The 17,422-nt window shown below is 34.2% G+C and overlaps 1 protein-coding gene across 1 annotated transcript in view; it reads left to right on the top strand.

Annotated features, from left to right (window-relative positions):
• The window catches only part of CADM2 (cell adhesion molecule 2), a gene marked incomplete at its 5' end in the record, with an annotated part of 414,789 nt that overhangs the window by 255,920 nt on the left and 141,447 nt on the right, over positions 1-17,422 (top strand). Inside the window, one exon of the mRNA XM_044669250.1 lies at positions 1,482-1,572. Within this exon, the coding sequence (XP_044525185.1) occupies positions 1,482-1,572 (91 nt within the window). The remainder of the gene's footprint in view (positions 1-1,481; positions 1,573-17,422) is intronic.

The raw sequence follows: 17,422 nt of genomic DNA on the forward strand, positions 1-17,422 counted from the left end.
GCCTAGAGACCAGAGGTCCTAGGTTCAAATGTGACCTCAGACACTTCACAGCTGTGTGACCCTGGGCAAGTCACTTGACCCCCATCGCCTACCCTTACCACTCTTCTGTCTTGGAGCCAATACACAGTATTTACTCCAAAATGGAAGGTAAGGTTTAAAAAAAAGAATTCTAACAGCTCTCTGACATACATATGACCTCTTGACAGGCCTCACAAATGCTTCAGCTGTTTCCTCTTTCTGTCTTCTGTGTAGTAGTAAAAAGATACTCTAAACAAAATGGCTGCCTCTAAACATGGAAATAGTTAAAAACACTGTGAGATATGTGATGGTATAGTGTTAGGACATAATAAATGATAAATATGAGGCCTTTAAATATATATGGAATATATAAGAAGATTTACTCATCTAAAAATACAAATAAATAAATATCCATCCAATTGTTTGGGGTAGAACATACACATTTAGAATTGTATGGTCAAAGGTCTTATCCCAAAAAGTCTCATTTATTCCTATAACATAAAATTTATCTACTTGAATTAGCATTTCTAGCTAATGCCATTTGATGGAAAACATGAATTTTATTACTGTCAAAAATAAGCTACATTTTTATGAAGTAACCTTTCTAAAATATGAATTATTTTCTTTAAAAAATTTCTACTAATTGAGAACAATTAAGATTCTTTTGTTGATTTTTATTTTAACATTGTGGTTTAGTGATTTTATGAAGCTTATGAATCTTATAGTGGTGAAAAAATATCATCCAGCATACACATATCCTGATATATGTAAATATTATTTTCTGATTAGACTTGCATTATTTTTTTTGTCAAATTGTTCTTTTTTGATGTAAAACAAAATAGCTGAAATTGTAGAAGAATGGTATTTAAAAGTTTTAACAAGATGCTAGCTTTATTGGCTATTTTAAAATGATCTACTAACTTTAGTAAAGGACAGACTCTATATTCTAAATGTTGTATTGTTGCATTTTCAAAAAGATTTCTGCCTAATGTTTGTAAGAAGGTGGTTTAACTATCAGCCCATTGTTGGATGCTCATTATGGGTTCCAGATTACTGCAACAATGAAAGTGTTCTTATTCAAATGTGCATTAATGCATTCAGTTCTTAATAACAGCATTCATAGATATCTATAAATAGAAAAAGAAACAATTGTATGGAATGCTTGATATTCATCCTAAACACTTTTTGGCATTTTACTTTTAAATTCAGCAGTAATGTAACTGCTGTACTCATAAGTTATTCAGGTACTTTTCTTAGCTTTGCATGAACAGGAAGTTTTGTTCTTACAATTGCAGAGACCATTTTAGCAACTAAGAAAAAATGAGTTTTTTTTAAAAAGTGTGCAATTATAAGTCTATAATTGGAGAAATTCTGCAAATAGAGAAATTATAAAGTTAAACAAAATAAAATTTCTATTAGCATGATTTTGCTAATACTTTTTTTTTTTACTTTTTTTTCTCCAGATACACCATCGGTTAAGATTATACCTTCTACTCCATTTCCACAAGAAGGACAGCCATTAGTTTTGACTTGTGAATCCAAAGGAAAACCCTTGTAAGTGACTTAATGAATAATTGATTAGATAAACTATTTTAATAAAAGCATTTAAATATGGAAACTTACTCTTTAAAAATCTTTTCATAGTGTAAAAAGTGATCTCATAAAATCTTTTGGACTGAATCTTGATTAAGCATCTATGAGATATTGGTCATTTACTTTGTCTTCTAGTGAAGTTTCTGGGAAAAATTCCAAGCGTGAAAGACTATTTATTTTGACATTCAATAAGATATTTTAAGTTGAAAGGATTTAATTGGTCACCATTTGCAGGATAAATTTGATAATAGGTATGTGTTTTTGGAGATAATTTCATTGAGAATTTTCTTAAATTGCAAAGCAATCCAAGCAGATGCTAATTTTTGAGTTACTTTCTGAAGTTCTTTTCATTATAAGGGGAACATTGGTAATATGGTGATTGTGAGTTAAGTGATCATTAACCACCAAAACCCTAACAAAGATCTGGGAGGCATCAATTGAACCAAAAAGCAAGTGACATAGTAAAGACCAAGAGAGTTTTGGCTGTTTTTTCTATTCCCATGTACTCCTAGGACTCATAGTTAGAAAGAGTAGAAATCACAAGTATTTAACCTGAAGACGTAGATCTTAAGAAAGGCCTGATTGTTTACCAAAAAAAAAAAACTAGAAGCAAAATATTGTAAAATTTCCCATACCTAGAAATAAATAATTATAATTATTAAAATAAATTACCTTAAAATAATTTTTGAATGACAAAACAAAACATCCAGAAATTATTCTAATCAGGCATTGATTCTAGCAACTTGCAGTGAGACAGTGATTTTAAAAATATCATCACTTGTCCACAGTATCTTCATATGTAAAATGAAATAATACTAAATCATCTTTTAAATCCCTTTTACCTCAAAAATTCTTAGTTTTATGGTTACCTATATAAGCATTCCTAAACATCCATCTTAACCTTGTTCCCTGATGATGCTTATTTTATATATAAATGTTCAAATATTGAGGAAACAGACTAATAAAGGACAAAAATGAATGATAATCTTTAAGAGCTATCATTTTTTGAAGCTATTAGAAAAATAAATTTGTAATTGATTCATATTTTAATTTAGATTTTAACAATTAATATAATTGAATTACCTTCTGAATATATCTCCTTATGGGATAGCTTCTGCAATATTAAGATTAAAGTATTATCTTTTTTATACTATATATTTGCTTCTAATGCAGCGTAGGTTTTTCAAGTGATAAATTTTGCCTGAAAAAATTTTTCAGGTTATTGACTTGAAATTTTATGTTCGTCCATTCTATTATGTCATTCAACAACTCAATAATATTTTTACAAAATTAAATCTGTACCCTTTGAGAGACATTCTTTATTACAGATGTGTCTTAATAATAAATATTAATATTTCTTCAATAATCAATCCATTAAACATTTTTGCAGAACAAATTGATTTTTCTTCTGCCTTGAATATAGGCCATTGTTGTCTCTTGTCTTAACATAAACATCCCATAAACTTGAATATTTCCTGTCCCTTGCAAATCTTAAATTACATATGGAAAAGATTTCTTAATAGTGAAGAGTTCATGAAAGCAAATATATTTAATCATTATGCCTTCAATTCCTTTTTCTTTTACCCTAAGTAAAATACTTAAGAAAAAAGGAAAGGGAAAAACATCATAGTTCTTCAGTTAGCATCTTTAATTATACTTACCCAGTTGTGAGTAAATACTTAGTATTCCAAGTCTAGTAATTTAAAAATGGTGATAAAGGATATGGACAAAATGGCAGTAGGAATTTCTGTCACTATTGCTATTAGTTTTACAGTTTTGAGACTAAAAGCAATAACGAAGTTATGTCAAAATTTCATCAGACTGGAAAGAGGCTAAAATTCCTACTTTTTCTGTCCTTAAATGTTGGTAGCAATCCCCTCTTTCCAATCACTTAAGCTAATAAACTTGTGCCACCTTCAATTACTTTTTCTTTCTTGCTCTGCCTTTGTTTAATTAGTTGCCATTTTCTGTCAGATGTAGGACTTGAATGTAAGTCCTTCTTTCTCCAAGTCTGGCCTTCAAACTACTACACCATGCTGCCTCAGGTCTTGCATAGAGTAAGCATTCAACAAATGTTTGTTGAATTACTATTGAAATGCCAATTCTGTCCCCTTTATCCCACCTTGCTTGGATTTTCTCTTTATTATTTTCCTCCCTCTACTTATTTTGTCTGCATTTTTTAAAATACCCTTTCTGTCTTGGAATTAGTACTGTGTATTGGTTCCAAGGCAGAAAAATGGTAAGGGCTAAGCAATGGGGGTTAAGTGACTTGCCGAGGATCACACAACTAGGAAGTGTCTGAGGCCAGATTTGAACTTAGAACCTCCCATCTCTAGATCTGGCTCTCAAACCACTGAGCTATCCAGCTTCGCCCTTGTCTGGAAATTTTTTTTTTTAATGAATGCATATCTATTTTTGATAGTAACTACTCTTCAAAGTTAAATCCAACCAGAAAGGATCTTTTTCCAAAAAGAATGCAATATTTTTATGGGCAAGGACTGTGTCTTCTATCTCTTTTATATCACTATGATACATAATACATAATTTGAAATTTTGCATTTAATTTACTAATTTGCATTGCATTTATTAAATTCTTTCTTTTTTTTTTTTTAACCCTTACCTTCAGTGTTGGAGTCAATACTGTGTATTGGCTCCAAGGCAGAAGAGTGGTAAGGGTAGGCAATGGGGGTCAAGTGACTTGCCCAGGGTCACACAGCTGGGAAGTGTCTGAGGCCAGATTTGAACTTAGGACCTCCCATCTCTAGGCCTGACTCTCAATCCACTGAGCTACCCAGCTGCCCCAGATCATGTGGTATAATTAAAAATGTAATGACCTACTGGCAAGGTACACATGACTTCTGTTCTAGCCTCTGAGAAGTATAAGCTCTGGCAATAGAGAAGCGGGTCAGCTGGGGTAGCACCCAACTCTTTAAAAGGCCTTACTCCTTGACTCTTGGAGAGGGGGAGTTTGAGCTTTCTCTCCCATCCCATTACTACCTCCCACTCCTATGGTTATGAAATATTTTGTGGAATTATTTTTCCAGTGGACTCCACACCCAGCAAGGAGATGGCCCAGTCAGTCAAGGCAAAAAAACAGAGTAACTCTTTGGATTGAGGTTCAGTAGCCTTGGTGAGCAGGATTGGAGGGAGCAGCCTGGCAATACCAGGGGGAATTGATCCAGAAGGCACTTATCGATGGATCATCTCTCCCAGCCTAAGTGAGGAAATTTAAAAAGAAAACAAAAATCCATTCATCAGGATTTTCCTAATCAATTCCCTCCTCTCCAGAAATCAGTGGGGGGAGAAATCTGAAAAATTATAGACAAAAGGAATATCACAAACTGAATTGAAATTACCTTTTCAAATAAGGCTAATATTATTGTAGGCAGATACTCCACATCTGCCATTACTGCATTTGGGCCTGCTTGCTCCTTTCTTGATTTTTACACTCATGAAAACAAGCTGAGGCAGCACAATGTAAGCATAGAGATCTTTTTCCAGGCTCCCTTTATCCTCTTTCTCTTGCTTTAGTCTGATCCATTTCTAGTCTTCAGGTAAGGAACAAAGATGGCCATTTATTTTTACCCTGTAGCAGACTTTAACCCCATCTGTAATCTGTGGTAAATTTCTTCTTAATCAGAAAAGGCCAAAATTGGATTTTGTCTCCCACCCTGATTTTAGATGGAATAGCCATATAGATAGCTTTGAAATAAATTACATGGTGGTGTGTTTAGATGAGCAACTATTGAAATTCCTGTTTCTAACCTGCCCTCCTAGATGCTAATGTTGTTTTGCTTGTTTTGAATGTGAGGACCCTAGTGACTGTTTATGAACAATCATGCCTTATTTGGCTGCTTTGGATTGAAGCCTTTTTGCCATTTTCCTGTGGAACAGCTGCATAACTTGGTACAGGACCAAGTTGTTCCACTTGACACTGCTGCCGAGGCATACTATTCTTCCATTAAAAGAGAGATTACTGTACATGTCTGCCTATTGTTTTAATTTTAATTTAAAGTGAGGATCAGGCTAATGCCAGCCACTTTTCTTTTAAGTCCACTATATTTCATCTCTCTTTTCTTCCTCTGCTCTTTTTCTCTCCATCTTCCAGGATAGCTTTTAGGTCATTTCATTCATCCATTAAAAAAATGTACCTATATCATAGGCACATTTAAGAATCATGAACTTCCCTCCCTACAATCTCTTATCTCAGACAAACTTTGACATTCACACAACCAATTATCCAGAGAATAAATTTTCCACCTATCTTTGTATTGAAGAATTAGCTTAAAGATTTTGTAAAGAGTAAGACTGTGAAGCAGTTTTTCCCAAAGGCCCCAGAGAATTCACTGCTAAGTAAATATTTCAGTATTTCAAAATTCTTGGTTTCTTTTGCTGTGGGTGCTCTACTGACTTGGAGCACAAACCCACTGTGATTAAATAGATGGCCTTTGAGATTTATTTTCTGTGGCCAAAATGTTCCTCAACCTACAGCCAGCCCTGGGATGAGGCTTCCTGAACTTAACAAGGCTGGCCCTTGGACAATGCACATACAGTCTGTCACTGGGCTTCTACCAGAAGCCTGATAGTACCTGGCAGAGCTTGTGATGTGCTTGCATAGCCTTCCGAGAAGATGAGAGTCACTACCAATTCCTCATGGAGCATCAGGAAAGGATTTTAATGGAAGTTTGAATAAATATTACATCTTAAATCTATTTTTCATCAAAAATAAAATAACAAAGAATAAATAATTGCTTACACAAATAAATAATTGCTTACACTAGGATTATTTTCAGCATATGAGTCTAACTATTTTCAGAGACAAACCAATGAACCAAAAGATAAAAATACATTCTTTTGGGGACTTTTAACTACAATATGGCAAACCTGGTGTTTCTCTGTGTGTGTATGTGTGTATACATATATTTATGAACATTTATGTTATACACATATATACACATTTATACATTTATACACATATATACACACATATATACATATTCACATATATAAAATATTCCTATAAATATTCATATCCTTTAATATATTGAAATAAATTCTCTACTTGCAAGCATAGAGTTTATAACAATATAGAAAGATTTTTATTTTATGAAAGAAGGAAAATAAATACAAATCATGCAGTGAACAACCATTAGTCCAAAAAATACACATAAATTTCCAGTCACATTACTGAAGACAACGTCCCCTTCTCCACCAATTCTGCCTTGGTTCCTTGCTGTTCAAAGAAAGCAGACATAATGATAGGGATGACAATTTTTCTGTCTTCCTGACATTCCTTATAATGCTATATAGCACACAGTCCTCCACTTTCTCAGGTCAGGCCAAGAAGAATCCGAAAAATTTTTCTTCTCCTTCCATGCTCTCTCCCACTAAGAGACATCAACAACCAAACAACAGACAACTGACCATTTTTTTTTCTCTTTCCCCCTCTTTTCTTATTCTGCCTGTTCTCTCTCTCTCTCAACTTAAAATCTACAAAGAAACTTTATTTTCCTCTTTGCTGAGATGAGAAAGAGAAGGGAGAAGAGGAAAATGTTCTAGCTTTTGATACATAAAGCATTACATTTAAATATTTTATTCACATTTATTCACATTATTTTAATCTCCCATAATTTTTCTTATTTAGAATTGTCATAAAACTAACTTGCATGATTGTACAACATATAATATTGCCATTTTGCCCAAGATAGGAAGGTCTTTATTTTTAAGAGAAACTATTACATAACCACCAGAAAGTTATTTTAGAAGAATAAGTATGCATCCATTGTGGAAGGTGACCATGAATGAGAAAGATTTTTGATAACATATTTAGCATGATTTTGTTAGTAAAATATAGATTTCTTAATTACTTTGTTTTTTTAATTGAACATATAATCATAAATTCTTTTAATTTTTAAAACATTTCTTTATCAGTATTTGCCCAATTTAGTTCATTTAAAAAAAAAACAAAACCTTACTTTCTGTCTTAGAATCAATACTGTATATTGGTTCCAAGGTAGAAGAGCAGTAAAGGCTAGGCAATGGAGATTAGGTGACTTGCCCAGGATCACATAGCTAAGAAGTGTCTCAGACCAGATTTGAACCGAGGACCTCTTGTCTCTAGTCTTGATTATCAATCCACTGAGCCACCTACCTACCCCTCCAATTCAATTTTAAAAACATATTTTAAAAGTTATTTTGTTATTCTGTGATAGCTACTAAAGATGAATTAAAGAAAGTAGATAGTGGGTTGGGCTTGGAATCAGGAGGACCTATGTTGGAATTCTTTTTTAGATCCTTACTAGCTGTGTGACCCTGGGAAAGTCCATTAACCACTTTAACCTCAGTTTTCTTATTTGTTAAATGAATATAATAAAAGCTCCTATATCACGTGGCTGTTATGAAGGTTAAATAGATAGATAGATAGATACATAGATACATACATACATACATATATACATACATACATAGCTACTTAGATAGATATATATATATAAATACAGAGATAGACTCAGATACAAAGACAGAAAGACAAATGTGTGTGTATGTGTAGGGGGGAAGAGAGAGAGAGAGAGAGAGAGACAGAGAGTGCTTTGGAAACATTCAAGTGTTATGTAAATATTAGCTACTCTGCTATATTTCAGAAATATATAAATTATGTGTAATAATAATAGTTAGTATTTATATAGCACTTTAAATTTTACAAACTGTTTTACAGGCATTATCCCATTTGATGAATGCATGAGAGGTGCAGAGATCCTATGAGAGCACTGAGGGAATTGGACCACTTACATACACAAACACTTATGCTTTGTTGCTGGGTTTGTTCACACTGCCCTTCCTTTGGAAGCTTTATTGTGCACTGAGAAAATCATTAGGGGTTCAGTTCTGTGCCAGTCAGATACCTAACATCTAGAAGAGTTTATCATCACAGCTCTCAAAATACTTATAATACTCCATGGGGACTGGCACTAGGACTCAGGGTCACACAATCTATTTAGTCAGCAGGTAGTCCTGGTTCTGTATCACCCTAGAAACCACTCTCTCTATGCAAACAAATCATGATAATCAGTCTGAACAACAGGACCTGCTCCAGGGCTCCACACATAAAATCTGAAAATATACCTTTAAATTGCCCAGGAACCCACACATGAACATCCTCTTCTCTCAACAATATACTTACCCTTTATCTCATAAAACTAATGACTTAGTGGAATAATAACCCTCTCTTTTGGCTACCATATTGAGAAGCAGCAAGTCTAAGACCTAGGAAGTTCTGAGTTCAAGTCCTGATTGTGGGACATGCTCTGTCTGTCACTGACCAAGTTCTAAGGGTACTAAGCAAATATCTAAGAAAATAAAAAGAATTCATTCTTTTAGGAGTACATTTTACCAGTAAAAACAGAGACAACTATTTTCTCTCTTGCCAGTGCACAGGCAAGGAATTTCACTTCCACACAGATACTAAAACCAAACCCTAATTTATCATTTTCTGCAATTCAAACTCTATTCTGTCATTCATAAATGCACATGGCACAGATTTCTAACATGCCCAGTTCACAGATTACAAATAACAGGAGAATATCCTGAAGTTCTCTTTCAACCTAGTGGGTAATTTACAACTGTGGACAGCCATGAACCTTTTGCAGAGCTCACAGCTGTGGTCTCATCAAATTCTCATTCAACAGGAAAAGATCATTGAGTGAATCAGCAAAGGTTTCACAGAGAGAATGCCATTTCTGCTCTCCTTTGAAAGACAGAGAGGATTTTAGAATGTAAAGATGAAGAGGGAGGGTTTTACAAATGTTAGGGACAGAGGGACAAAAGGGAAAAGAATATGGAAATGTTTCATAGAGTCAAGGAATTGCTTCTAGACCTATGATTACATTGGTGGAAGGAAAAAGCAGGTAAGGGGACTTTCTTTGTCAGTGGAAATTGGAATCTTCTCTCCAACTTATATTCTTATGGAGTTTCATAGAATGCAGAGATTGCGATTTTTTCCCAATATCATATAGTATATATCAAAGGTGGGGCTCAAAAGCAAATCTCTTTGGCTTTGAGGCCAGCTTTTAGTCCACTAGAGTTTTTTTACTCTCTATCTTGGAGTCAAAATAAATCTAAATAAAATGGCAAGATATACATTTAGTCAGGTCAGGCTATCTTTATGAAAACAAAGGAGTGAACTAATTAGTATGCAATTTTGATTTTGAAATTAGGCTTCAAAAATAATAAACTTTATAATAACAATTCTCTATTTAGCAAATAAATAAATGAAAAGCTCCATATTGGCTAGAGGGGACTGGAATTGTGTGATACTATCATTCTACAACTACAACTACAACTACAACTACAAAACTACAAAAATTTAAAATAGTACTACATAAAACTACATAAATCTAAATTTGGTAGAAGCATGAGTAGATGATAATTAATATGGAAAAGATGTAGTTAGCGAAACTAAAGCTGCATATGAATCAACAGTGTGACGTGGCAGATGAAACAGTTAACACAATTCTAGACTACATTGAGAGGTACAGTGTCTTGGACAAATGATCAGATTGAATTTGGAAAACTGTTTAATGCAACATTTTAGGAAGGAACTGACAAGCCAGAGTTTGCCCAGAAAAGGTTATACAAGGAACGGTAAACTAGGAACCCTCTGACATGAGAATTTACTGAGGAAAATAAAGATTTAGGTTGGAATTGAACTACAAGCAATGAGTAAAAGTTGCCTAGAGACAAATTAAGGTTGATTTAAGGAAAGGCTTTCTAACAGTTAGACCTTTTCAGAAATGAAATGGACTGCTACTATAGGTCTTGAAATAGATGTTACTTGATCAATTGTTGGGGATAACGTGGAGTGAATTCTTTTTCATATGTTAGTTAGACTATATGTTCTTTGAGCTGTCACTCAATTCTGTGAGCCTATAATCTGTCGTGTTCATTATTACTTTGCTAGTTCCTTCTTGCTCTGAAGGAGCAATTTAGAATTGGTGGAAGAAGGAAAAGAAGACATGACATGTGTGTAATATAAGGGGGAAAGTGATAAAGGAAAAGAGAGGGTCTAACCTAAAAGATTACTTTGAACTGGGTCGTTTAGAGAAGCCTTCATGAAGGAGTTATTACTTGAGCTAGAACTTAAAGGAAGGGAGAGATTTAAACAGGCCGGTTCTGGAGGTACTGCATTATAGATGGGAGAGTATAAGATAGATGAAGAGCCAGATGTTTAGTCTGTCTGGAATATAGAGTGCTAGAAGGAGAACATTGTGAAAGAAGTCTAGATGGGTAGGTTAAAGCCAAATTCTATGGGCTTTATATCAGTCACTTAAGTAAGCAAGAAAACTTAAATTTTTTTTTTAATTTTTCACTTCCAAATCTTTTCCTCTCTCTATCCAAGAATCAAAATTTGCATTGTGCATATGAAGTCATGCAAAACATATCAATGAAGCATTTTAAAACACCTAATACGTACTACAATACTTATCTGGTGCTATAAATAGAAGAGAAAAAATGTGAAATAGGCTCTGGACTAAAGATGCTTACATTCCATCAGAATAGACAAATACATATTTAAATGACAAGCAAGAAATCTGTATATTGTCCAAAATATAAGAGAAATACACTAAAGTTTTTTTATTCATAACTGTTCATTAGAAAGAATAATTTAATTGCTTTGGGACGGATAGTTTGGAAAAGGCAGAGATTAGAAGCAGGTAGTCTAATTAGGAGGCTATTATAGCAGTTTGGTTGAGAAATAATCATAACAGTTAACATGTCTGCAAATTTTTAAAAATATCTTAACTCATTTGCTCCTCAGGACAACCCTTTGCAATAGATAAATTTCATAGCTTATATTGTTGTATTTGTTGATTGAAGGTAGAGAATATGCCATCAGACTTTGATCTTAAACTATTGTTAGAGAATTGGAGAGAATAATTACAGTAACATTTTAGAGGCAGAGGTCAGATCACAAAGCTGAGAGGAGCGAATGAGTATTATGGAAATAGACAAAAATATAGAGTAGGCTACTCATTTTAGAAGTTCCTCCAAAAGAGTGAGCTTGAATTTTTATTGCATTGTACCTACTGGCATAGGAGAATTGGGTCTCTTCATGTCCCAGTAAAAATCTAATCTTTTACAAAATCACATTTCCAATCCCTCTTAGTTCTAGCACTTTCTCTCTGTTGATTATTTCTTATATATTTTGTATATATCTTCTTTGTACATAGTTACTTATATGTTGTTTCCCCTATTAAATTGTGAGCTTTTAGAGAGAAGCTATTGCCTTTTATATATATATTTTTTTATACCTCCAAGGCTTAGCACAGGGCCTAGCACATGGTAGGAAAATTAATGTTTATTGACTGACTGACTGACTCAGAAAAAGAAAACCCCACCACCAAGTGGTGAAAACTTTAAACAATAGAAATTATTGACCTAAGAGTATAAAAGCAGAATACAAATTTAGTCATCTGGAAACATTTAAACCTATACTTAGGTTTCCAAATATATGTCATGACCTGGCTTGCAAAAATATATTTGCTACTAAAACCAAAACTGTGAATAGGGAACGTCAAAATGAATCTACATTTGTTAGTTACCTTTTGTTCTTTATGTGAATATGCTTAGTAAATTGCAATTCATGGCATTGTGCCACATATATTCTTTATTTTTCTTTATTTGCTCATGAAGATATACTACTTGGTTATGTGTGTGTATTAAATTGGTTCTGAGTTATCTCATTCATTTTTCTTTTAATTACCCATATGTTGAGGTACCCATGTGAATTTCCTTTCGAGGTTAGACCATATGGCCTTTTTCTTCCACCTCATGGATTCACAATTCAATCACACGTTTACTCCCTGGAACCACATAAGTGGTTATCTTGGAAATGGGACAGGATATATTTGGTTTTGTTTTTGAAACAAGAAGTTGAATCTCAGTAATCTCCACTGCTGTTATTTATGCTGGGCATCTGTGGTATGCTGGGCACTCAATCATTTTCAATTAAATGTTCAAATGTCTTGTGAAAGTCCCACAAGAGCATGCAGAACCAAGATTATAGACCCATAGAGGAAATGTACTTTCTCAACATTTCCAGGTAAGCAGTTTTCTTGCAACAAAAAGCCAATTATTTTGAAGGATTATGTAAATGCTCAATGAGTAACCTTACACAAAAATGTCTCAATATGTTTAAGACTCCATTGTGGAAGTATTTCATTGCACACACTGAATAGAATTCAAGGGGAAAATGTATTTTTCTGCTTATGCTTTAAAATGGTAGAACTTATTGATATATTAAGGGTCAAATTATAGTAGCTCTGTTCTTTGTATGTCTAAATATCCATGTCATCATTGTTTGTCTTTATTTAAAGAGAAACAAAAAGAGAATCATAGGATGTAGAGCTTGAAGGGTCCCTAGAAATCATCTTGGTCAAGTCCCCCAGACCATTATTAGCAGATAAATAAACTGAGGCTCAAAGAAAGTGACTTGCCCAAGTTTATATATTTCAATAATCAGTATCCATGTTCTGTGCTCTTTTCTTACATAACAGGCTGTATATACACACAGTTTTCTGAATATGGAATGTGTTTACATGTAAACATATCATCAAAGATGACTACTCCATCTAATAATGCAGATTATACACATATCCTGTGTGACTTGTCAATAACATCCCATAAATTCACTGTAGTGACTTCTTCTATCATGCTAGAGGGCTTCCTTGCTTTTCTTGTTATTGTGAGTATATTAGTAGAACCCACAGGCTGTCCATTTAATGACAGGTGGTAGAATACTGGGTAGAGCTTTAGGTTTAGAGTTAGAAAAACCTGTGGTCAAATCTAGCCATGAACTCTATCTGTGTGAACTTGGGAAAGTCAATTGACCTCTATCTGAATTGTCCCAGTTGCAAAATGGAGATAATAATAGCACCTACCACACAATATCTGCAATATAATAGGTGCTATTAGGTTTCTTATTCCTCCCTCTTTCTTTCCCCCCTCACCACTATTTGACCATCCTCATGCCATCATATATTTATACATATGTATGTGTATGTGTGTTTATTTTATGTGTATATATAATATGTGCATGCATATTTACTTCAAGAATCTCCAATTTTATTAATATGGATTCTGTTCTACTATAATTCATAGCAACTTTTTCTTATTTTAGTAGAAATTTTTTCTAGGCTGAGGAAATTGAAAAAATTCAATACATTGTAGTCAACTTTTTTGACAGACTTCTCTAAATATAGTTAAGGTAGTCCTTGAATAATAGAAACAGTTTGTTTCTTGGCTCACTCTCTAATTTCTTTATCTCCTTGGGTTTGGTTTCTACTTACACAGCTAAGGCAGTAGATTTATTGATGGTAGCTAGATGATGAAATGAATAGAGCACCTAGAACAGAATCATGAAGATTCATCTTCCTGAGTTCAAATTTGGCCTCAGACACCTACTATCTGTGTGACCCTGGGCAAGTCACTTAGTCTTTTTTGCCTATAAAATGATCTGGAGAGGAAAATGGCATACTACTCTAGTGTCTATGCCAAGAAAACCCCAGATGAGTTCATGAAGAGTTAAACACAACTGAAAATCACTGAACAATATAGGCTTTGGGAACATAAAGTAACATCTACAGTACCAAAAGGCATTAAAGTAATAATTCGTTTATTATGAGTGTGTGTGTATGAATAACATAGCTGTTATTCAGTCATTTTTTAGTCATTTCCAATTCATTGTAACCTCATTTTATTTTATCGGGATTTCCTTGGCAAAGACATAAAGTGGTTTGCTATTTCCTTCTCGAGTTTATTTCATAGATGAAGAAACTGAGGCAAACAGGGTTAAGTGACTTGTGCAGTGTCACATAGCTAGCAGGACAGATTAGGACTCTATGTGTTCTAGTATGTATATGTATATATTCATCCACATATGTGTGTACACATATGCATACATGCATGTACACAGGCTTTTGTATTATTTATATGCATATGTAATTAATATATTATTCGTAGTGAAATGACAGAATAAATGTATCCTTAGCATTAAAATACATTTGTGCAAGGAATTCTCCGCTTAATTTCATTCATGTGAACATGTTGCTCAATGAATACAATTGAGTGAGATTTTTCTATTTAATTTGTTTTCTCTTGTGTTTTTATCATGAACAGATGCAGGAAATAAAATGTAAAGAACAAGTATAATCAGCATCTTCACGGTTTATTAGAACCATTTCTAAAATATGTAAAATGTAATGTAGTTTCCCTGTTTCTGGGAGCATTTTCCATAAAAGATTAAACTAAAATGGAAATATGTTCTTATGTTCTTTATTTAATTTCTCAATTCTTTTTTGGGGTGCTTATCCAAAAGGCTGGCTTTTGATAACCTTCTTAAGCCTCAGTTTCTTTATCTGTAAAATGGTGATAATAGTACTTTACATTGCCTGCCTCACAGGGTTGTTATGAGGAAAGTGCTCTATAAGCCCTGAAATATTATATAAATATGAGATTATTTGAGCAGGATTCCAGGAAGGAAGGAGCTTGAGGAGAAAGCAACATTAAAATTGGCTAAATATGTAAAGATCACCAAAGATACCATTTGGAAGAAATAGCTGATAATGATATTCAATAAAATCTGCATCTTGCTAATGGGGAAAGTCTAGGATTATGGGGAAGTGTCTGAAAAAAGTTACTAGTTGGCACAGTATATAGATAACTGATCCTGTAGTCAAGAAGACTAATCTTCCAGAGGTTCAAATGTGACCTCAGACGTTTACTAGCTGTGTGACTCTAGAGAAGGAAAAATGGCAAACCATTCTAGTATTGTTGCAAGAAAACTCCAAATGGTGTCAATGAAGAATCTGATAGACAGAAACAACTGAACAACAGCAACACCTGAAAAAGGAAATAGAAGAAAAGGTGTTCTTGCTTAAAGAACAGAGATCTGGGTGTCACAGGATGTAATTCTACTGAAGCTGAATGATATTTGGTAATTACTTAAATTTCTGGGTTTTAGTTTACTCATCTCTTAAATAGAGCTAGTCTATAGTATCCCTCCAACTTTTTTTTACCACTTATCTTCTCTCTTAAAATGGATACTATTGTTTCCAAGGCAAACGAGCTGTAAAGGATGGGCTATTAACGTAAAGAGACTTGTCCAGAATCACCCAGCTAGGAAGGGTTTGAGGTCACATTTGAACCCAAGATCTTCCATCTCCAGGGCTGGCTCTCTATCCACTGAACCACCTAGCTATCCCATCACTTCCTCTTCTTAAAGCAAATCAATGATATGTATTAATCACTTTCATCATGCAAACATTGTTCTAGAGATGTAGAAGATACAAACTGAAAAGTAAGGTAGTTCCTCCTATCAAGGAACTTACATTCTAAAAGAAGAGAACACAGTTGCAAATCTAAAAAAAAAAGTCTCCTTAAGGTACAGCTGCAAAGAGGATGTAATTGCATTTTCTTTCATTTAATTTGCAATAATGAAATCATTTTAGTTTATGATCTGAACCATCTGACAGTGTCAAGGATGTTGTAGCTGTAGTACTGGCAGGATCAGTTTTCAAAGAGGTTGCTTTCTAGGATGATGGTTACAGGTAGTGGGCTACAAATATCACTATTACCATGTCCCTTGGGCTCATCATTCTGAGCTGTCTCAGGATCTGATGGTTGATAGCTTAAGGTCATAGTGGTTTTTTTATTTGCCTGGCACATTCTGCTTCCTATTTCTTCCACAGTGTATCTTGTTACTTCAGCTAGACAGACTTGCCATGATGTCATGATATATGTGGTTTACAGGAAGAACTAGCACTTCTAGTGTGTGGGATTGCTAAATCCTTTTCAAGGCTGCTTATTCACCTTACTTGTGGTTCCAAGATGTTATAGCATGTGTGGCAGCTATACCCAGGTAAAACAATCTCCTCAGACTGACTAAACTAGGTTTAGGAAATTAACAGGTCTCAAATCCATCTTAAGGGGATGACTTTTCCAAGCATGTGAATACTTCCTCCAGTGAATGGGTAGATAAGAACAATATGTTTCAAAAGCCATGAAGATGACTGAAGCAAGTACTGTGAATTGCCTAGAGCTTTGTCAAGACATAGAAGATGCCAATGTCATCTACAGCTCTCCAGATGTCACCAGTCATCCTAAGTTTTGTTTTACCTTTGAATTATAGTGACTAGAAGAGAGGATGAGGTTGATAACTTTGTGCTGTTCTGCCTCACTTAAATCCAATGCATGTGCAAGTCAACATATGAAGGGCAAACAACAGCAAGATTGGCTTGCCTGCCCTATGTATGACATTTGGTGTGAGAAGCTAGTCACTTCTCCACAGGAGTTGGTTCTCTGGATGGTGACTGTGAGGATTGAACAAGAAGCAAGACTAGTGAGCTGGAGGTTAGAGATAGAATTGGTGCTGTCCCTCCCAGGATTCCTATATATCTGCTTGTTGGTGACAATTAGCAGCAGTTGTTGCTGGAGGTGATGAAAAAAGTGCATACCTCTCTAGAAATAATTTCTCCCTCAGTGATGGAAATAAGGGATATGCTGCAAGTTGCTCTGAAGGTTTGCTTTATTCAGGGCTCTTTGTCTCAGAGTCCTATGCTGTCTTCAATAGGATCCCAGAAAGAATCATTAATTTGGCTAAAATAAAGTTTCATTATTAATTTTTGGTTGTCTGAAAATTTCATTTTAACCATTTCATTCTGGATGATAGTAGGTAAATGAGGTGTTACTTATCAAATAATTTTGGATTGTATTTTATAGGTGAAACATGACAGACAAAAGTACTCTGATAATTGTC

Source organism: Gracilinanus agilis, chromosome 3 (assembly GCF_016433145.1).
Source record: "Gracilinanus agilis isolate LMUSP501 chromosome 3, AgileGrace, whole genome shotgun sequence".
NCBI lineage: Eukaryota > Metazoa > Chordata > Mammalia > Didelphimorphia > Didelphidae > Gracilinanus > Gracilinanus agilis.